The sequence below is a fragment of the Pelobates fuscus genome, chromosome 5, assembly GCF_036172605.1.
Source record: "Pelobates fuscus isolate aPelFus1 chromosome 5, aPelFus1.pri, whole genome shotgun sequence".
Lineage (NCBI taxonomy): Eukaryota > Metazoa > Chordata > Amphibia > Anura > Pelobatidae > Pelobates > Pelobates fuscus.
The window spans coordinates 209,733,964-209,757,582 of record NC_086321.1 but is presented as its reverse complement, the minus strand read 5'-3'; the positions used below and the strand labels follow the sequence as shown (position 1 = coordinate 209,757,582).

General features: G+C 41.8%; 1 protein-coding gene across 1 annotated transcript in view; it reads right to left on the bottom strand.

Moving 5' to 3' along the window:
• LOC134612752 (uncharacterized) overlaps positions 1–23,619 on the bottom strand; it is a 112,203-nt gene that overhangs the window by 38,891 nt on the left and 49,693 nt on the right. Inside the window, exon 8 of the mRNA XM_063457186.1 lies at positions 16,153–16,322. Coding sequence (XP_063313256.1) covers positions 16,153–16,322 — 170 coding nt within the window. The remainder of the gene's footprint in view (positions 1–16,152; positions 16,323–23,619) is intronic.

Sequence of the window (23,619 nt, the reverse complement as noted above, 5' to 3'; positions counted from 1 at the left end):
AAAAAAAATGATTGCAAAAACTCTCATCTGCGCTGGCCTGTATAATCTCCTAATCTTGCCTGGCAGGTATGGTTCCAGGATGTGGTTTTCTATTGTAAACAAACACGTGAAAGTTCTTCAAACTTCAGTGGATATGTCATGGGCGAGGCTTTAATTATTGTGCTGCACCTGAGACAGTCTCGTACAGTTCAGCATTGCACAGCAGTGACGTCTGTTTTGCATTTACCGACATAACTGGATTAAAGACATCACAATGTTTTAACCAACACACGCAAAAAATATTCGGAAATCTGTAATATAATATGTTGAAAACTGTACTGCACCACTTACATAAAAAAAAAATATACAATACATAACATCCAAGCCCCTAGCAGTCTGAAATGTAAATTTTTAAGACACTATATAAATCGATCAGTAAAGAAATAACAGTAACACTATATAAATTTCTAACATGATAAAATAAAATGATTATGGTAAAAAGGTATAGTAGTTAAAGGAACACTATAGTCACCTAAATTACTTTAGCTAAATAAAGCAGTTTTAGTGTATAGATCATTCCCCTGCAATTCCACTGCTCAATTCACTGTCATTTAGGAGTTAAATCACTTTGTTTCTGTTTATGCAGCCCTAGCCACACCTCCCCTGGCTATGATTGACAGAGCTTGCATGGAAAAAAAAAAACAGGTTTCACTTTCAAACAGATGTAATTTACCTTAAATAATTGTATCTCAATCTCTAGATTGAACTTTAATCACATACAGGAGGCTATTGCAGGGTCTAGCAAGCTATTAACATAGCAGGGGATAAGAAACTCTTAATTAAACAGAACTTGCAATAAAGAAAGCCTAAATAGGGCTCTCTTTACAGGAAGTGTTTATGGAAGGCTATGCAAGTCACATGCAGGGAGGTGTGACTAGGGTTCATAAACAAAAGGATTTAACTCCTAAATGGCAGAGGATTGAGCAGTGAGGCTGCAGGGGCATGTTCTATACACCAAAACTGCTTCATTAAGCTAAAGTTGTTCAGGTGACTATAGTTTCCCTTTAACAGTGGTAACATGATTTTTTTTGTTTCTTTCAGAGGGATACAAATGTGGGGAGGACTGTTCAAATGAGCTTACAGTCTAAAGTAAGGAGGGATATGCTTTTGCATAAGTAAAACACTCAATAGTTTGAAAAGGAATCCCAGGCGTATTTGCAAATCCAGAAGAAAAATATATTCCCGTGCCTCATTAAACCCTTTAAGGAATGAGGCAATTGTACAATTCTGATCAAAACAAACCTTGGAATTTAACCTTGGAGTTATATGTCTGTTTAACCATAATTTTCCTCTTTCATATTAAGTGCACAATTATTATATATAACAATTTTCAAAAGAAATAGGGCTTCCAATTTTACATCAAATATTTATATAGGAAACATAATTTAATATGAACTAAATCTAAAAAAAGTTTGAGGAATTGAGAAATGTTATTGTTCAAATTCTACATGACATTTTAACTGTGAATGTCATAATATAGTTAGCTTACTCCAATAAAATACACAAATTTGTTTTTAGCAATATTTCACGAGTACAACAGTACTTCCTCATGTACAGGTTTTTATAGGGATTTGGAAAGCTGCAGGGTCAAATATAGAGCTTTCCCCTTTTCAATTTTTACACATTGAAATTTTCCAGATTGGTTTGTTGGGCCTATGTTGCAACCCAAGGTTGGGGTATGTCCAGTGTTTTAGTAGCCATTTAGTCACAAACATAGGCGTGCGCACGGGGTGTGCCGGGTGTGCCTGGGCACACCCTAATCACACCTCCGTGCTGCACTGCCTCTGGGCAGACTGACATGTCGGGTCCTCGGTCTATGACCGAGGACCCGACACAGGAGGGGGCCCGGCGGCTTGCCCACAATGCCGCCGGGTGAGAGGCCCCTCCAGTCCGTCTGCCCAGATGGAGATCCGGCCTCAGTCTGCAGCTCCGCCGGGAGTGAGCTGCAGACTGAGGTGTCTCGCGATCTCCAGCCTGTCAGAGCGTTGCCGCGGCAACGCTCTGCCTGGAGATCGCGAGACTCACCATGTGGTCTGCAGCTCACTCCCGGCGGAGCTGCAGACTGAAGAGAGAGGGCACCCACTGGACCACCAGGGCAGGTATTTAAACCCCCCTCTGCCTCCTGTCACTCACTGCCCCCCCACCCTGCCTCTGCCCCCATACCCCTCCTAACCCCTGTCACTACCCCCCCAACCCCTGTCACTACCCCCCCAACTCCTGTCACTACCCCCTAACCCCTGTCACTACCCCCTAACCCCTGTCACTACCCCCCTAACCCCTGTCACTACCCCTCTAACCCCTGTCACTACCCCTCTAACCCCTGTCACTACCCCTCTACCCCCTAACCCCTCTCACTGCCCCTCTACCCCCCCAACCCATGTCACTACCCCCCAACCCCTGTCACTACCCCTCTAACCCCTGTCACTACCCCTCTAACCCCTGTCACTACCCCTCTACCCCCCTAACCACTGTCACTACCCCCCTAACCCCTGTCACTACCCCCCTAACCCTTGTCACTACCCCTCTAACCCCTGTCACTACCCCTCTACCCCCCTAACCCCTGTCACTACCCCCCTAACCCCTGTCACTACCCCCTAACCCCTGTCACTACCCCTCTAACCCCTGTCACTACCCCTCTACCCCCCTAACCCATCTCACTGCCCCTCTACCCCCCAACCCCTGTCACTACCCCCCAACCCCTGTCACTACCCCTCTAACCCCTGTCACTACCCCTCTACCCCCCTAACCACTGTCACTACCCCCTAACCCCTGTCACTACCCCCTAACCCCTGTCACTACCCCCTAACCCCTGTCACTACCCCCCTAACCCTTGTCACTACCCCTCTAACCCCTGTCACTACCCCTCTACCCCCTAACCCCTGTCACTACCCCCTAACCCCTGTCACTACCCCCCTAACCCCTGTCACTACCCCCCTAACCCCTGTCACTACCCCTCTACCCCCCTAACCCCTGTCACTACCCCCCTAACCCCTGTCACTACCCCTCTAACCCCTGTCACGACCCCCCTAACCCCTGTCACGACCCCCCTAACCCCTGTCACTACCCCCCTAACCCCTGTCACTACCCCTCTAACCCCTGTCACTACCCCTCTAACCCCATAACCCCTCTCACTGCCCCTCTACCACCCCAACCCATGCCACTGCCTCTCCACTCCCCCCACCCCCTGTCACTGCCCCTCTACCCCCCTAACTCCTGTCACTACCCCCAACCCCTGTCACTACCCCTCTAACCCCTGTCTCTACCCCCCTAACCCCTGTCACTACCCCCTAACTCCTGTTACTACCCCTCTACCCCCAAACCCCTGTCACTAACCGTCTACCCCCGCTACCTCCTGTCACTGCCTCTCCACCCCCCACCTCCTGTCCCTCTAGCCCCCCAACCCCTGTCGCTGCCCCTCCACCCTCCTAACCCCTGTCGCCCACACAGTGCACCCCTCACAATCATACACACTGTACCCCACACACACTGAATCCCTCACAATTACACAAACTGTACCCCTTACAATCACACACACTGTACCGCTCACAATCACACACACTGCACCTACGTATATTTGTATTTGTATATATATATATATGTTTGTATGTATGTTTATATATGTTTATATATAAATGTTTGTATGTATGTATATGTATGTGTGTGTATGTGTATATAAAAATACATATACACGCGGCGTGTGTGTTTGTGCTTTAGGGTGCACACCCTAATGCAACAGGCTGCGCACGCCTATGGTCACAAACCCTGGCCAAAGTTAGCATTCATATTTATTTATGGCATTTTTTTCACAAAAACTGCACTTTTACTAATGATATCATCGTTATGAAATATTTATTGTTTTAAAATAACCATATTTATGTTCGGCGAAGTCTCCAGAGTACAACTGTACCACCAATGTACAGGTTTTTTGTTGATTTTGAAAGCTACAGTGTCAAATATAGGGCTTGCTAATTACATTTTGTGGACTTTCCGCCATTTATGTTTTAAATGGCTGAATGTTTTTTTTTTTTTAAACTTTATTTTGAGTGTTGGGGGACTGCCTGGATTGTTAGTGCTTTAGGCTTCTTGCGTTTTCAGGCAGTCCCCCGATCGTGATGGTTGCGGAGGGTAAGTATATACCACCAGCTAAGTATATATCATGATATAAATAATTATTTAACAGACCTGTAATTCAGCACACAGACTGCCTCCTCTCTGCAGGCTGGTCTGCATCCAGTGAGATCATCAATGACAATGATCTTTGGTCCAATTAAATGCTTCTTATAGAGAAGCTTTGAGGACCTTTAATGCATGCGCACCAATTGCCGTGATCCGCCAATCCATTGCTTCTCATAGTCTCTATAATATTATCTTAATTATTTGTAAGGTTCTCTTATATCATCCAGCATTGCACAATGTGCAAACTATGTGCAAACTATGTGCAAACTAAAAGTTAAACAAACTTCTGGTTCTTTTTGGGCAGTGAAGTGTCCCTTTAAGATTTAAGAGAACTATAAGCTGAATTCCATCCTTCCATTTGCTGTTGGCTTAGTGTTACATTTCCTCTATGAACCTAGGGCATTGCAACTTTGCTTACTTATAATAAGGGAACTAGATAATATTGTCATTTTGCAAAAGGAAAACATTTGCACGTATGTTATAGTTGCATTATTACAGAGCACTGTGTTCTTTTCACGTGACTGCAACACACTGGAGACATAGATCTTCATGGCAGTTAAAGGGATATACCATGCATAACAATTTAAGCAAAGGCAGTCAGATCTTCCAGCACCAATTTACATATAACTGCTCTTTTGCCCATTCAGATATGTGTGGCGTGTTCTTAAGCCAACTGTGCACTATTTAAGTCTCAAACTCCCCCCATCACCACCACTGGTGTCTTTGCAGCCTATTGTGTAAAACACCAAGTCTCTGAAGAAGATTTACGGAGGATCCCGCAGTCACACGTGGTCTTCCATTCACGCCTGTTTCATACTTTTGCACATGTAAAGATGATGTGGCTCCTTGCAGCTTCATCAGCTAGGAGCTAAGGAACAGGGTTAGGAAGTGCTTCAAGTTAAGTATGTCTCCTTCCCCCAAGTTCGACCACACAGAGGACATGCAGAACAATGCTGACACAGTGATAGTTCTGCCATAAAAATAGTAGTAATAATTCTACTGTAAGGTAAACTGATAAGGGACAATCTATCAAATTAGGACAGAAAAATAAAACAGGGTTGTCCACAGTCTGTCATATACGAAGTAAGTCATTTAGAACTCAATCCAAAGAGACTGTAAAAGAAGATAACGACCTAGTAGTTTTTTTTTTCTTAGTTTTTTTTCCTTTTTTCCTTGCTCTGTTCACCCTCCACTTGCTTTAAAGTGGTGGTGGATGTGACAGATTGCAAGGTTTATTTAAGTTATTTAAGGTTTATTTAAGTTTTTCTTTTAACATATAAGTGCTGTTGGCTGTTTAATTCTGAAATAACCAAATATACTAGTCTGGTAACTTATGCCACCTAAAAACCCCATACCAGTTGATAAATCTGAAAAAAAATAATCTATAGATGCATTCTCTTCCCCTAAATCAGATGCCAACAAATCACAATTCAATAGAAGATCCTTATCTCCTCCTTCTACGGAAAGAACTCAGGCAAAAAAAACATCCTCAGAAGTATTAATTAATACCCTCCCAGAGGCCATAACAAACTTAAGTCTCACAAAGATGATAGATGATTTTTGTGAAAAGATCAAAAAAGATCTAACACAAACTTAGCTGAAGTAATTAAAGAAACAACAGCTCTTAATTCCAAATTAGCAGACCAGAATAAAGAGCTCGGAAATATACGAGCAGAGGTCTCTCTCCTTCAATCTCAGAATACATCCCTAAAAAATTAGGTAAAAGAGATGGATAATAAATTAAGACAGATAGAAGATAGATCCCATCAAAACATTAATAATCTGACTATGTTCCTAAATTTGTCTAGGGCAGTGATTTCCCATGATGCTCAGCTAGCTTTTAAGCTCCAAAAGGTAGCTGAGTATCATGGGAAATGTAGTCCAGAAACAATGTATGGTGTCAAGTTTAGTCATCACTGTTCTAGAGAGATGTCACAGAGTCTACAGAGCTAGGAATAATGATTCCCTCTCTCCAAGAGATGTTATCCATAGATTGCTGAACTCTTCTGTAAAATACACATTCTTGAAACAATTAAGATTTAATCCTCAATTGAGAGATAAAGAATATGAAGGGATCACGGTATTCATAGATCTCTCTTTGACTACTAGAACAGATAGAAGATGTTTTAAAGACCTAATGTTACAATTAAGATAAAAAAAATATAAGCTATAGGTGGGGGTTTCCCACTAAATGATTAATATTTCACAATGGGAATACATGTATTAGTAAATTACCCTTCGGAGGCTGTTCCTAGACTAAAAAATATAGGTATTCTAGAATACATAATATCAAATGCTGCATCCTGCCTCTCCCAAAATAATTGGGTTTTTATATTTAAAGCTAGCTTTTTTTTTTTTTTGAGAGTGTCTTAATACGTATTAGTAGAAATATTATAATTTATTTTCCATTTGATTTGGAGACCATTAGGTTTTTAATTTACTTTTTTAAGACTAAATGGACTTTAATTGAAATAAATTAAGAGTATGTATTACTCATGAGATCACACTCTATATCACTATATTTGAACACATTATTTATTTAAAGAGTGAAGTATTAACTTTGAACACATAGTAAGTATGAGATAGAGATCACTTTTGATGAAACACATCATGATTAATTTAGACTATAAATTCCTTTTTTTTTGTAACATAGACACTTATTAGATTCACGTAGGTAACAATTAGAGTCTTCCTACTTAATATTGGAAGCAACTCTATATTCACTCATTTAGAATTCATTTTCTATGATATATTTGATAGATTAGTTTTTTTTTAAATTCTTTATTTTATTGCGCATAAAATATTACAAGACATGTAGGACAGACGCCACATCAGCGTATCAAACAATATTTCAAGATATACAGGCATTGGAGTCTGCACATTTTTTCCTTTTCACATTTGTAACATAGAGTAATGTAACAGAATAGAATTCTAGCGAATCCAGTTAATAAACATAATACAGATTTGGTCGGAGGGCATAGATTCAACTCGTAGGGTTGTACAATTGGTGTTGCATAACAGGGAAGGAGGGGTGGGGTAGAGGTCATGTAGGTAGTGAGGGGGTTGTATGAGGATGGCACTTGGATAACCCTAACCACCTAGGTAGGTCAACCACGGCTGCCATGTTAGGGTGTATGTGGCAAATTTATTTGAGTATGAGGCATCTAATTCTTCCATGATCGGTATAAATTTCCACCTTCTGTATCTACTCGCGTACTGATGGGACCCCAGTGCTCTTCCATTTTAGTGGTATCAACATGCTTGCTGCTGTCAGCATATGGTTTACGAGCTTGCGCATGTGACTTGGCATGTGGGTGGTGTGCATGAGGAATAAAAAGGTTTCGTGCGAGTGTGATACCCGGTGGCCAGTGATAGACGCTATTAAGCTTCTCAGTCTCTGCCAATAAGTTTGAATAGTTGGGCATAGCCACCAGATGTGAGCTGTGGTTCCTTTAGGTTGCCCACATCTCCAACATATATCAGGTACTGTCGGGAAGAGTGCATGGATCTTAGTAGGTGAGTAATGCCATCTGGATATCCTTTTGTATGTGCTTTCCCTTACCGCTGTGCTGATAGATGAGGTATGGGTGTGTGTGAATATCCTATGCCATGTTTCCTGAGTAATGGTGATACCTAGCTCATCTTCCCATGCCGACATGAACGTGGGCAGTAGGGTGTGGCTTGTGGTGCTAAGGAGTTTGTAAAAGATAGACAAGTGTTTGGTCTGGAGGCTATGCGTGGTGCAGTAGGTCTCAAAAGTGGTGTGTGCTCTTGTTCCCCGGAGAAGGTGTGAGTCCCCCTTCAGAAAGTGGGCCAACTGGGCGTATCGGAAATGTTGTTTGGTAGTGTCGTGGTCTGTGGAGGCCAGGATAGATAGTGGAACTACTCCTGCCAGTGTCACAACCGTACTAACCATTGGGTATCTTGTCTTTTAGATAGGTGGGAATTGAGAGAAGAATTGCTTTGGATTGTGTGCCAGAGGGTAGAAAGGCGGGGGGTGCGGTGAGATATCCTTCTGGGATCTAATGCGGGACCACTGGCGTAACGTGGGTAAAATTGTTGGGTGCTGCGAGTGTTGGGGTAAGAGGAGTGTGTGTCCCTTGTCATGCCATGGAACTGTGTATAGTGGGGATTGGAACATTGAGCTTTCTATGTGTACCCATTGCTTCAGCGGGGGCACTGCTTTCCACTCGTATATTCTAGTCAATATGACCGCTTGATAGTAGCATTCCATGTGGGGTAGGCAAAGACCCCCCCATCCCCTGTGTCTAGTCAGAACTGAGAAAGTTATTCTCGGGCGCTTAGTCGCCCATATGAAATTCATAAACAATTGTTTGAGCTTGGAGAAAAAAGAAGGGGGGATTGCAATGGGGAGTGTTCGTAGGAGGTATAACACTTTAGGCAATGTATTCATCTTCAATATATTGATCCTACATAGCCAGCTAAAGACAGGTCTCTGCCAGCCTACGAGATCTTTTGATATCTCGGTGAGTAGTGGTATAAAGTTTAGATCATATGCATGCTTTAGGTGTCTGGGTAGATGGACCCCTAAATAAGGGATGGACCTCTTAGCCCATGTGAAGGAGTATTCGGTTTCGAGCGCATTTTGTGTATGTCTGTCCAGTTGGAGGGGTAAGATTTCACTCTTTGTGTAATTGACCTTAAAGTTGGATAGTTTGGCATACGTCGTCAGTTCGGCTATCAGCGGTGGCAAGGAGGTGAGCGGGTCGGTGATGGAAAATAGTAGGTCATCTGCAAACGCAGAGACCTTGAACTCCTGTTGGTGAACTGTAAAGCCGCTGTAAAGGTGCTGTGGTCTCGTATTCCCTGCAGGAAGGGTTCTAGAGAGAGGATAAAGAGTAGAGGTGAGACAGGGCACCCCTGTCTCGTGCAATTTCTAATGTGTACTGGACCTGACAGTTGGCCGTTTATTCTCAATTTTGCAGTTGGATTAGAGTATATGGCTCCCATCCATTTCATCCAGTTTGGGCCAAAACCCATGGCCTGAAGGGTGGTGGTCAACATTGTCCAGTCTACTCCATCAAACGCTTTTTCAGCTTCTAATGCTGATGCCGGGAGTGGGGCCGAATGGGTGAGAGCATTAAATGCCCGTAGATATGGTTCAGCCAGAAGTGTAGCGAATTGTTTGTAGTATTTGGCCGTTAGGCCGTCAGGCCAGGACTTTTGCCGAGTGGTGTTGATTTTATCGCACATTTTAATTCTACGATGGTGATAGGCATGTCTATGGAGCGGGCAATGCCTTCGGGGATTGTGTTTTTTAGCCTAGTTGAGAGAAACCTGGTTATGTCGGTTATATCGGGGGGTGAGTCCCTGAGATTGTAAAGTTTAGTATAGAAGTGTTGAAAGACTTCCATGATGTCCGGGAGGGTGTGGGATAAAGTGCCAGTCTGTGTCTTGACTTTGGAGATGTACGTGTTTTGCCTGGACTGTCGTAGGGCATTGGCAAGTAGTTTGCCACATTTGCCACCCTTTGTATAGTAGGACTGCCTGGTATTTAAGAGCTTTTTCTTGGCCTGTTGTTGCAGTAATTGTGTCAGTTCTGTGCGTTTGGCTATGAGGATGTTATAGGTCGGTAGAGAACTGTCCCGGGTGTGGGTGTGCTCAAGGGTTCTAATTTCCTGTGTGAGTGTGTCTATTCTCTGCGTTCTCCGTTTTTTGAGAGTGGCTGCAATTTCTAGAAATTAACCCCTTCTGGAGATGGCCAAATGTAGGTGATCTTGGGGAAGGAACATCATGTATATCCTGGAGTATGAGCGTGAAGCCGAGGAGTAGAAGGAGTAGTCTCTAGCTTGGGGATGTGTAGTCCTCCAGCAGTCAAACAGTCTAGCCTGGTCAAGGAGGTGTGTTACCCGTTTCCTTGCAGCGGTCTGATATTGTGTGGAGTGGGAGGTCGTGTCAAGGGCAGAGTCTAGGGATATATTTAGGTCACCACCCATGATTAGCATGCCTTCCATAAAAGGTTCAATTATGTGGATATATTTCTTGAGGGCCTTACCTTGGTGTCAGTTGGGTAGATATAAGTTAGCAAAGGTAAGTGTAGTCTGGCCTATCTGGCCCTTAACTAAGAGCAGCCTGCTCCCATCATCAGTTTTGTGATCCTTGTACGTGAAGGGGGTGTGTGCTGAAAAGAGTATGGCCACCCCCCTGGCCTTGGCATTACTGTAGTTACTAAAGAATCCTGTGGGCTCTTGAGAGTGGGTGCTTTGTCTTTTTTAAAGTGGGTCTCTTGTAGAAATACCACGTCAGCTCGTAGTTTGTGCATCTCTGTGAGGGCTATGGATCGCTTCTCAGGGGTGTTAAGGCCCTTGACATTAAGGGTGACTATTCGTATGGTAGCCATCGGGTCTGGGTATATTTATGAGCGTGCCAATACAATTATTTCTCTCACAATGAAGAATGTCTGTGGGGAGGAGGGGAGGAAGGGGGGGTTCGGTCACTGGGAAGAGGGAGCAAAAAACACAACAATTAACTTATATACAAACAAATATTCTATGAGTAAATCAAATTAGTAACTGTCCCCTGAGACTACGAGGAGGCGCAGGCTTAGCACCAGGCGTCAGCCAGCAGTCTGAGGGGAGAACCACTGGTGTCGGACCCAGAATGGAATGTCGCCACCTGGGACGTTCGTGACACCGTGGTGTAGGTCGTGTCGACCTAGTACAATGAAAGTCGTCAAGTAATCATACGTTAATATGTAAATATTAGATGAGGAGCGGAGGTGGTCTCGGGCAACTGATGTCAACCAGTGACTCCCGTGAAAGAGCAGAAAGAGTATCAGTCATCAACAGTCGCCGCCAGAGCACAGATCCGCATATATCTTCCACAACACATCAAGTAGATAGACATAGTTGATAAGGAGATTATAGAAACATATTAAACAACGTTATTCTATGTTTGTTTTTTGTTTTTTTTGATATGTTGATGGTTAGTCTAAACTTCTTTTAGTGGGCCAATAGTGGGGGGAAAGATAGGTGCATTAAATCAGGGCTGTGCAAACTATGCCACTGTTGGGGATGGCCAGTGCTGTGAGAGGATAGGAGAGGTTGCCCGGTTCAATGTCATCCTCGAAAGAAGTTAATAAAATTGGGACAGTTGGCCAAAAGTGTAGCTATTAGGGGTTGGCTACTAGAACATCGCTGCTCTATATCATAACAAGGGGAAAATCACCATATAGCGGTATGAGCATAGCGGTTTATGGATACAGTCACCTGGTACTTAGAGGTGTCATGAGAGCCTAGAAGGAAGGTGGCCCCCAGAGATGTTACCAAGTCTCTAGCAGCGTAGTAGAGGTGTCCAGATCAGCAGGTCCCCTTAGCCATCTGGAGTAGGCTTCGTTCAGCAGCTGGCGTCACGGAGGTGTCCGCTGAGGGTGAGGTGATGGGCCCTAAAGCTCTAGCTGGCAGCAGTTCGTGGTGTGTGCGCAGAGTCGGAATCCGTTCAGTGTTGCGCCGGGTCCTGGTTGTCTGTTCTCTTCTTCTTGGGTGTTTGTTGCCATCGGGATCTCTGCGGTAGCTGAGGTAGAAGTGGCGTTTGCAGTGGTCCATACCAGTCCGGGATATGAGGGTATGTTAAGTTGAGAGCCTGTGTGAAGAGTGGTATGTCCGCGTGGGAATGTATCGTGTGCTGGTCGGTAGAGAACTGTGCCTTTGTATGTGACACTCAGTGCTAGCGGGAATCCCCACCGGTATCTCAGGTTCCTGAATCTCAATTGATCTGTTATAGGTCGTAGGATCCGTCTCGCTTGGAGGGTCAGCCATGAGAGGTCAGGGTAGATGGTTATGGGAGCATCATGAAACAGTAAAGGTTGTGAGGTCTGTTTTAGCGTGTGTAGTATGTCTTCTCTGCAAGTGTGGTAGTGGAGTCTGCAGATGACGTCTCTGGGCTTGTCAGTCGCTATACCTCTGGGTTTCAGTGCCCTGTGAGCTCTATCTAGTAAAATGTGATTGTCTCTGGGCTTACCTAATATTAAGTTGAAGAGTTCGTTTAATGTCAGGTAGATATCTGCTTGTTCATTTTCTGGGAGACCCCGGATCCTCAGATTGTTGCGGTGCCCCCTGTTGTCCAGGTCGTCAATAGACCTATGGAGTGTGGTCAGGTAGGTATTCTGATGCTCCACAGCTGCCTGTAAGGAGCTAAGTTGTGTGTGCATGGTATCTCGGTCATCTTCCAGGGTGACTACCCTGTCAGATACTTGGCGAATTTCAGAGCTAAACGCATCCATTTTGGCCTGGACTAAGGCCTCTAGCCGGGTCAGCATCCCTGCAATGTCCTGCTTGGAGGGCAAATTTCGCAGGATGTCCTTCAGGTCTCCATCCGTCGGAGGGCCTGAGTTTTCTGAGTCTTCCGGGCTGGAGGGAGACATGCAGGGAGGTGAGGAGTCTGCTGCCATATTGGGGCCCATCGAGCCCGCATTGCTGTCCGCCCGGTCGCGGAAATATTTGGGGGGCTTGCTGGGGGCTTGCTGAGAGGATGCAGCTCATTGAGGTGACCCATCTTTAGTTTTGTGGCCCGATTAGGTCGGATGTGTGCCTGGTGCGGTCAGAGCTGTTTTAGAACGCGGCCATTCAGCAGCTCGGTCGGCTCCGCCCCTTGATAGATTAGTTTTTTACCACTTTTTGTTCACAAATAGAATATAAATGTATTATAGCAATCTATTAACATTGTTTTATTGTATTTGGAGGCACTGATATTGTTAATATAACAATAAGTAGTCACTGGTAGAGTTGGAATTATAACTTCACTTGAATCTTTGTACTTTAAGTTTAGTATTCTTCACAAACAATTTTATTGATTATTATTTTTAATATAACAATCCATACATAATTATAATGTATACTCTTTTGATATATGGAGCTATTATAGGTTATTTAATAATTGGCTTGCATTTATATAATATACCTTAGATATAAAAAATGTAGAACCTCAGAGGGTGTAAACAGAGTGATATGATAGACCTATATATTATTACTAATACTGCTTCTGGTTGTTTAATCTATTCACGATAATCTTGTCTCACTTTCTTGCCATATCTCTCTCTACTAAACAGTCACCAGGGATCAGTCCTGGGAATAATAGGCAGATAATTAATTAATAATGTCAATTAAGATACCCTCGATGTTCAGGGCTTAAATTCTCCAATAAAACTGGGCCTCTTGTATAGATCATTAATAGAGGGGAAAATTGATCTTTGCTTTGTGCAAAAGACTCATTGGAGGAGAGAGGAAAAGTTATGGAAATTCACCAAATTCCCTGTGCAAATATTGTTGGTTATAAGAAGAGAGGAGTTGTTATTATAGGCTCAGCTAAAACCAAATTTGAACAGATCCATATTGAAAAGGATCCACAATGTATATTTTTAATTCTTGTTTGCAAGTTGAATGATACACTTTACACGCTTGTAAATTTATATGCCCCTAACAAATTTTCCCATTCATTTTGAAAGAAAATTTTCAGAAAAATTGGAGAAACGTTTAAATGCGTGATGAGAGGGTATTTAATAAAATAGATGCAAAAACCCGGAAAGCGAGAGGAGCAAATCTGGCAGATCTTTATATTCAATTTGCAAAACTGGAACAATGTAATAAAAAAAATCTAGCTCAGTCAATCTAAATACAGTTTAAAGTAGTCCAGCTTCAGATTAGAGCTCTACTAGAAGAAAAAGGTAAAAGGTCAATAACTCTATTAAATCAAAGATGGTATAATATTAACAATAGAGTTTGGAAATCCCTTTCCAAAAAACTTAAACCAGACGTAAATAAATATGGGATAAAAAAAATTATAGAAGGCGAAAAAGTTAATCTCTCCCCTCAGAATATAGGAGAAACATTTGCTAACTATTATGCATCTCTCCATAATTTACAAGATAACCGAGTAACTAGTAACAAGCGACCTAGAGTAGTTTTTTTTCTAAACTTTCTCTGCCTAAACTCAATATAGATAAATAAAATGATCTGAACAAATCCATCACAGTAGAGGAGATAAAGAAAGGAATTATAAACCTTAAAAATAATAAGGCCCCTGGCCCTGATGGCTATACAGCACAATTTTATAAATCTTTCGAGCCAATGGTAACCCTCCTCTTGTGCAATCTATTTGCGGAGAAGGAGTACTGTAATAATAGATTCTCATCAGATTTGTTAAGTGTAACAATATCACCAATCCCAAAACCAGGAAAGGACCCTTGTTATATAAGTAATTATCGCCCGATCTCATTAATAAACCAAGATATAAAAATCTTTCTAAAATTCTGGCTGATAGACTTAGCTTGGTTATTCCCGATTTAATTCATATAGACCAAACAGGATTTATAAGATCGATATCGGCTGGTGATAACGTTCGAAAGATCCTATTATTTTTATTATTATTATATATATAAAAGGAAGATGTGTGGAAAATATGACCCTTTCCACCTTTTTTGGATTGATAAAAACATCTATAGAAATTTGGAGATTGATAACTTGACTCTTAATCAATCTTTTATTCTGTAGAGCCAATAGAGAAGCTTTTTTTTTTGTAGACAAGCAACTTTCTAAGCATACCCCAGTGAAAGCTTTGAAATTATTTATTCAAGATTTGAATCTGACAGGTTGGTCAGACGCAAGATTAATAAGAATAAAATATATTTATTATGCTGGTAAAATCTGCAAGTTTTTAGATCTACAAATAAGATCAAATCTTGATAATAAAAAAACTATACACATATATAAGAATTGAAGATTTCTCACGTAACATTTTAATAATAAATGAATAATCTTTAGATAAGGTCCTTCTTGGAGATCATGGAAAGTTATCTTCTAAGAATAGGAAAGCTGTATATTCCCTAAATGTAAATGTGAAAACAAAATATATTAAAGAATGGGAAAAGGGCATAGATAAAACGTTCTCTTCCCAGATTTGGAAAAATACTTTTAAAACTATTGGGAAATCTATACATTGCGTGATTATACAGGAGACCTTTTTTTAAACTTGTACATAGTTGGTATATGGTTCCTATAAAGCTATGTAAATTCCAACCAAATACTTCTAATCTATGTTGGAGACGTAATAGAGATGTTGGCTCACTAAAACGTATAGTGGGATTGTTTTAAACTAAATCATTTCAAATTGAAAATTAAAAAAAAACCTTACAGACTTGAAAATTGATATCACCCTAACTTTAGAGCCATTTCTTTCTAATCTTGACCTCCCTTATCTATTTAGACCATCACTATATCTTGTTGTTCATATTTTAATAGCTGTGAAACTCCGTATGGCCAGATATTGGAGAAAGGAGAAATCTCCTGGTATAGGCAAAATAAGAGCACATATATATTACCCAGGAGTAACAGAAAAAGCAGTATATTATAATGGTGGTAACATAACAAAATATAATAAGATTTGGGAGGTATGGTTTACATATTCTAAAGAATGAAATTTGCTACTACTCATATAAATTTCCTAACATTGATACATATTATCATTTGCTATTATGCCCTGCAGTTTGGTCCCCTATGAAAAATGTGTGTTTTGAGTTAGCTTTTATTATAAAATACTGCTATTAGGATTGGAGAGTCCCCCATGCCCTTCACAGATGTCTCAGTTCCTCTGAGGTACAATACTTGTACCTTTTTGTGTATAATTACTATGTATGTTTTATAATTTATTTATGTATTTTTGTTAGTCTTTTAGACTAGCACATGCTCTCAATTCATGTTTAATAACGACTCTTAAGTATGATAGCAATTTAAACATTAATATTATTACATTAATTTGTTTATATTTTTTGTGTTTAATTATGTATCTTAATCGAGTAAACTACACTTGAATATATTTAATAAAATATAATTCCTATATATTTATATGTTGTTTTAAAAAAAAAAAACAATAAAACATTTTAAATAAAAAAACAATATATGTTTAATAATACAATAATATTACCATGAGAGAATCCTTGCAGTTCTGAAACAGGTTTCCAAGGCCACTATCTGTAATGCACTGGTTGTCATCATGACATCGATACAGCGACAAGGATTTTGGGTGATGGCGTCCTATGGTGGTCAGGGAGGTGTCATTCAAGGAGTGACAATTTGTAATTTTAATTACCTTCCCTAAAATAAAGTAACATTATATAACTACTACTGTATAATTGTGAAAAAAACAAAAAAACAACAAACCAATAATATTAATGACATGTACTAATTATTTGGCAGATTATTTAACTGACATCAGGGTAAGACAAATTTCATCACATGTTTCACTTCTCTGGAAAATACACTGTACAATAAAACAATGACAATTGTCTATAATGAGTGTTAACATTTTTATATTTGAAGCGTCATTCTCTTGTAAAAGGTTTATGTCTCATTTCCAATATTTTACATATATTTTACCTGGCTGCCAATACTTACTAAAGTGCTTGTCAATACCACTAGTGGATGTTTATCAACTGCAAACTTTCACCAGTGCTGACATGGAGCTACCGGCTGCTAGTACTTAAGGCCAGTCATTAAAGGGTAACTAGCGGTACCCATTATTCTATGTAGGAACTGCTAACTGCTATTTAGAGGATGGTTTCGGTCTGGTTTCCAAACTTGTAACCACTGTTTAATGATAACCTTCATGGCTTAATACCAACCTCTGCCGTGGTAGAAACTGCTATGTTTACATTGCAGGGTTAATCCAGCCTCTTCCCGACACCCGCTAGAGGCTGGATTAACCTTGCAACCGCTAGAGGCGCTTCTGCGACGCTGGATGCGAAAATCGCATTCAGCGTGCAGAATGTCCATAGTAAAGCATTGAGAAATGCTTTCTTATGGACTGCTTGAATGCACGCGCGTTCCGCTCCACTCGGGAGCTGACGTCGGCGGGGAGGAGAGGTCACCAGCGCCGAGGGAGCCCAGCGCTGGTTAAGGTAAGTGGTTTCAACCCCTTCAGTGCCAAGGGAGGGGGGGTACTAAGGGATGTATAGTGTAAGGACACTATAGTGATTCTTTAAACCATATCAACGAGTACTAAAATTTTTAAAAAAGGCCAGACACATGGAATAAAAAAATAATATTTAAATGAACAATTCACATAGCAGAAATAATCCTGAACTGGTTCACAGATAAGTTTGTGTTATAGCACATATTCAAAGTTTAATACATTGTATAAACTGTCGCTATCTCTTGCTAAGGCCAATCACAGGATGAAGTACGCATACTCAAGGCAAGCGTTTTTTACCAGCACAGAGTTTATTTCCATGCTTTACTAGCAAGTGGCTAATATCTGGCCGGTCTGTATCTGTGCAAGTAGACATTTTTGGTGGCCAGTCAGTAAAAAATAGCGACAAGGTTGGAATACCGCTGGTAATTAGTAGTGTGACGAAAGCAATCTCGCCACATTGCAATGGAGAAGCCTGGTTGCCTGCCTACTGCCTTTGGACTATGGACCAGACTTTAAAAGACTTATTTTCCCTGCAGAAAGGCTTATTCGTGCCTTTCTGCCGGGGTGTTCGGTAGATTTTATCTACCAAACAAACTGCCGAAGGAGCGACCACCTGGGAGCTGGAGTGTGCCGCCAATTTACCTCCCTGAAGCTGCGGTTAACCGCAGCTTAATTGACTGTTACTGGGTGGCCGCGGTTACACTTAGCGGCCACTAGGTGGCGGTGTTATGGAGCTACCCGGACGGCCAGCAGTGCTCAGCCCAGAATAAGTGCACTGTGTGTATAGGATCTGAGCCCTATTCGGTAGTTTTGTGTGCTCAGATCCCAGCTATCTGGGGATATGTGACATGTCTGTGTTTTATGTATAAAATGTGACTTTGTGTATTTTATGGTGTTTTACTGTCTTTGTGTCCCCACGTGTATAATGGAGTTTGCCTCTGTCCTGGGAGATAATTGAATTACTTCTCAATTATCTCCAGGGCAGAGGAGAGGAAGCCAGGATGCATTGTGGGAAAGTATTGTGACTGTATGTCCTAAAATGATACATGTCTGTCTGTGTTACAGTCTCCCATCTGGTCCCCTAGGGGAGTGTCCACCAGGAGGGAGACCTGCATAAATACCGGGCAGGTAGCCCTGAATAATCAGACCACTGCTTGACCCTCAACATGGAGCCTTGTCTCGTTCTTGGGGGGATTCACTGTATGCTGTTAGAGACTGATTGCCAGGAGTGTAAGCCGCTTGGGAGCTTTTCCTGTTCGTCTGCTAGCACCTATTCGTGAGGTTCCAGTTTGGAGTGCTACCTTATTCCCTTGTATGCAGTTCGGGAGTTTGGTGCATTCACTTGTATCCAGTTCGGGAGTTTGGTGTTCTACAGTAGCTGCCTTTATGTCTGAAAGGGGAATATCGCCTAAACGGATTTTAACCCCTTGTCTGCTGAAACGGTCTGTTACAAGTAGCTACAACAAAGCTACCATATGTTGTTACCAGCTATGGTTTTGTGTCAGCTATTTATGAAAAAGATTTGAAAAAGCTCTTAGTAATTAATGTATAATCCAGTTTAGTTCTGGAACAACCAGGTTTCACATTGCATTGGAAGAAGATAAAAATACATGTTTTTTCTGTTTCTCCTTTTATTTCTATGTTGACTGACAGGTGCAAAGGATTTTTTTAAAGTGGGATAAAGGTAAATACTAGGGATGTGCATGGGCAAAAAATTTGGTTCAGTTCGGGAATTCAGGTAAGTAAAAATATTTTTCTGCTTCGGCAATTCGGACCTATGGCATTCGGTTCGGGACTTCGGCATTTCGGGCATTCGTAACCATCCCTCTCTTGTTTTGCCACTTTTCAGAAATCCAGAGCACTTTGCCACCACAACTTACACATCTGTGGGACTCCCTAACCCTAACCTTTAACCCTAACCCCTAACCACCACTTACACATCTATAGGGCTTCCAGTGCCCGGACTGCCACCACAACCACTTACACATCTACAGGCTCCCAGTGCCAGGAATTAGCTTATTGGTCAAGATTCCTGTCATCATTCCCGTAATTTTCCCTCCCTCTCTTGTTTTTCCACTTTTCAGAAATCCGAAGCACTTCAGCACTTCGGCAATTCGGTTCGGCACTTCGGAAATTTGGCAATTCGAACTTCGGACATTCGTAAGCATTAATTCGTAATGTACATTCAGAACGAAACAAATTGCACATGTCTAGTAAATACACTAATCTGGGTTTCTTCACTAGTCCAGTGGTAACCATATTTCAACCATCAGCCTTTGTTTTCAAATTATTCTTTTTTTTCGTCCCACTATTTCCCCTTGTTTTTTTGTTTTTGCTTTTTTGTTTCTTTCTTTTCAAAGCACCTTAGTATTATAGTTACACAGAAGACAAAGTAGGGACTTTGATCTTTGCCACTGTGCGGAGCTTAAGCAAAGTTCCATTTAAATTGTTCAGCTTATTTACCCACAATCCACAAAAGAATTTCACTCAAAAGCCAAACTGCAGATATTATGGACAGAGGAGAAAAAATGGCAGTATATGGATATTGAGATCGATCACCAGGATGAAAAGATAATAATTATAGAAAAAGGTAAGTGGCAAGGGGTGAGTATAACCATTAAGATACAAGGAGCATAAGGAAAGGAAACTAAAGGAGAACAAAGAAAACATGACAAGGAAACTAAAGGAAAACAAAGAAAACATGACAGTACCACTTTAAGTTTGCACATTTCATTTCATAAATGTAACGCGTAGGTATGTTGTGCAATAATCATTAAAATTTTTAGATTTTTAACTCTGAAATAATTCATGGATAGATTATCTTAGTAAATTTGTAATTTCCTGAATGCACATATACATTTATACATATATTGCCACTATGCCCAGTCTTGGATTGTAAAAAATTACCATCTGGGTCTGCTGAGATAGTAAATAAAATAGATGAAACAGATGCAGAGGATGGGTTTTCTGAAGAAGCTCTGATGGATGCGTCCATCAATAATGATTGTGAAAAGCGAATCAGTACTTGCGATGTCAGAAATGTCACACATAAATGACACATAAACAGAAATGACACATAAACAGTATCATTTACTGTGGCTTTAACGCATTCCATCATTGCTGACGCTATTACTAAAAGGCCCAAATCAACCTTTTGGCAGAGTTTGGACTGCACATGATTTTAGTGCTGTAGATAGTATTTAAAATAATATACTGAATCTGTAGAGTATGAAGGGGACAGCCCAGTGCTGTAAACTGCATTACTGACACCGTTCAAATGGTGGACCTTCATGAAAAGAGGACCCAAGAAGGGTATAGAGCTTGGAATGTTCCTTTAATATTACTGAAAATAAGAAAATAGAAGCAGATCAAAGCTGCTTGAAATGTGCAGGCCATTACATTACTACCTTCTCCATCATTCTATGCAGGTCATGCTGAAAGAGGTTGCAAGTATATATGATGTCACACCTTGCAACTGCAGCAACCTTTGTTAGTCAAATCCCTACTTCACATGAGCTGCATGAATAGGACCATCCACACAAAAATCCAGGGTCGTCTTTAAAGCGGGGCAAATGGGGCAGCTCCCCCGGGCCCAATTACTCCCGTGGGCCCCGCTGCCCTCAAACAAAAAAAAATGTCCCAGACGATTTAGGCAGGCCCTGCACTGTAAGGAGTCCCACCGGGGGAGAGATGTTACACTCTCCCCAAGGGGAGAAGTGTGGTGAAACCAACCTCGCCACTGTGAACTGGAGAAGCCTGGTTGCCCGCCTGCTGCCTTTGGATTATGGATCGGCAGTTAAACAGTTAATTTTACTGTGCAGAAAGATTTATTCCTTCCTTTCTGCACAGCCGTTCAGTAGATTCTATCTACCGAACAAACAGCCTTCTATTAGCCTCCCCAGAGCCGTGGGAAGCTGGCCGGCGCCGTTAATTGGCCAACCAGAAGCTGGCGTGTGCCCTCCATCTACCTCCCTGAAGCCGCGGTTAACCGCGGCTTAACGACCGTGTGCCGGCAATTGACCACCCAGTAGCTGCGGTTAACCGCAGCTTAATTGACTGTTACTGGGTGGTCGCGGTTACACCTAGCCGCCACACGATGGCGATGTTTTGGAGCTCCCTGGGCAGTCAACGCTTTTCTGCCCGGCTTTCATGCACTAAAAGCGGACACTTTTACGTGCAGGCACCGCTGAGCCTCCAGCCCCCTGGTTCCTATTCGGGACAATTTAGCCAAACACCTGGAACTTCGGTAGTTTATTTTATGTGAATGTTTTAACCCAGATAGCTATGCCATGGAGCCTATTCGTGTAATTAAAGAATTTGGCTCCATGGCAATTAAACTGTATTCGTGTGGTCTGAGTGCCATTCACCTAATAATGTGCACTCAAACCTGAGCTATCTGGGGATATGTTACATGTCTGTGTTTTATGTGCAAAAAGTAACTTTGTGTATTTTAAAGTAATATTGTATCTGTGTTCACCACGTGCATAATGGAGTCTTGCCTCTGTCCTGGGAGATAATTTAATTACTTCTCAATTATCTCCAGGGCAGAGGGGAGGAAGCCAGGATGCATTGTGGGAAAGTATTGTGACTGTATGTCCTAAAATGATACATGTCTGTCTGTTGTTACAGTCTCCCATTTGGTCCCCTAGGGGAGTGTCCACCAGGTGGGAGACCTGCATAAATACTGGGAAGGTAGCCCTCATTAAACAGATTCTGCTTGACCCTCAAACCGAAGTCTTGTCTCGTATTTGGGGGAATTGGATTGTATGCTGATTGCCAGGAGTGTAAGCGGATTGTATGCTTTTCCTGTTCAGCTATTCCAGTATTCGTGTGTTTCCAGTTCGGGAGATTGGGGAATTCAAGTGTGTCTCTTGTTCGGGAGTTGGTGAATTCATGCAGTTTACAGGTCGGGAGATTGGTAATTGCAGTAGCTGCTTGTCTATCTGGAAGGGGATTATCGCCTAAACGGTTTTTATCCCCTTGTGAGCGAAACGGTCCGTTACAGTATGCCTATCAGTGTATATGTCTGTGTGTGACAGTATGTCTGCCAGTGTATGTGCCTGTGTGTCAATATGTACCTGCTGTGTGTATGTGTGTTTCAGGCACATACACTGATATACAGACTGATACAGGCACATATACAGACATACAGACACACAGACAGGCACACTGATATACATACTGACACACACAGGCACATACAATGACAAACATACTGACACACAGATACATACACTGACAGACATTCTGACACACACACAGGCACATACACTGATAGACATACTGACACACACACAGGCACATACACAGACATACTGACACGCACACAGGCACATACACTGATAGACATACTGAAACACACACACACACAGGCACATATACAGACATACAGACACACACACACACACAGCCACATACACTGATAGACATACTGTGTGTGTGTCAGTATGTCTGTATATGTGCCTGTGTGTGTGTGTGAGAGTATGTCTATCAGTGTTTGTACCTGTGTGTGTGTTAGTATATGTATCTGTATGTCAGTATGTTTGTCATTGTATGTGCCTGTGTGACAGTATATATCAGTGTGTGACTCGGTATGTCTATCATTGTATGTATTTGTGTGTGTCGGTATGTCTCAGTTTATCTGTCTGTGTATCTGTATGTGTCTGTGTGTATCTGTGTGCGTATCTGTATGTAGTCAGTGTGTGTATCTGCATGTGTGTCAGCGTGTGTACCTGTGTGTCTGAGCATCTGACGACCAACATTAAATACAAATACACCCCTCCATTCAAACTTCAACATTACATACAAACACACTCGTGCTTTGAAACGTCAACACTTCATACAAACACACCTCTGTGCTAAACACTAAAATTATTTATAACCACACCCCTACATTCAAAAACCAGCACTACACTTAAATGCACGCTTGCATTCAAACACCACATACAAACACATTCACACAAACATACTCCATACAAAAACATGCTTACATTCAAACACACAAACACAGTGCTAAATACAACCCTGCAAGCATGGGAAATTGGTAGAGCCCCAGCTGTCAAAGCATTGTTGGAGTTGCATAACAGATAGGGTTCTATCTTCTTTCCAACCTTGCGATTGGGGGCCCAATGAAATTCTTGAACCAGGGCTCTTTCTACTAGTTCCACCACTGCGTTGGGGTGGAAGGCGTGATTGCATGCCAGGGAGCGGGTCCAGGGGGACAAATCAAATGCTTGCCCATGGCCCAATCAATATTAAAGTCGGCCCTGCAAAGATCTGTGAGTTTTGTGCAGAAAAAAGGCAGATTGTTTGTACCTGCACCCCAAGCCAAATGCTCCCATTCCTGTTCTGTGTAAGGGAGAGTACGAAATAGGCGTATATGAAAAATAAGATTACAGATACAAAATGATGTGCATTTTTTATGTATTTTGCTATGCTTAAGACATCAGTATAAACTGGTACATTATAATGTATTAGTGG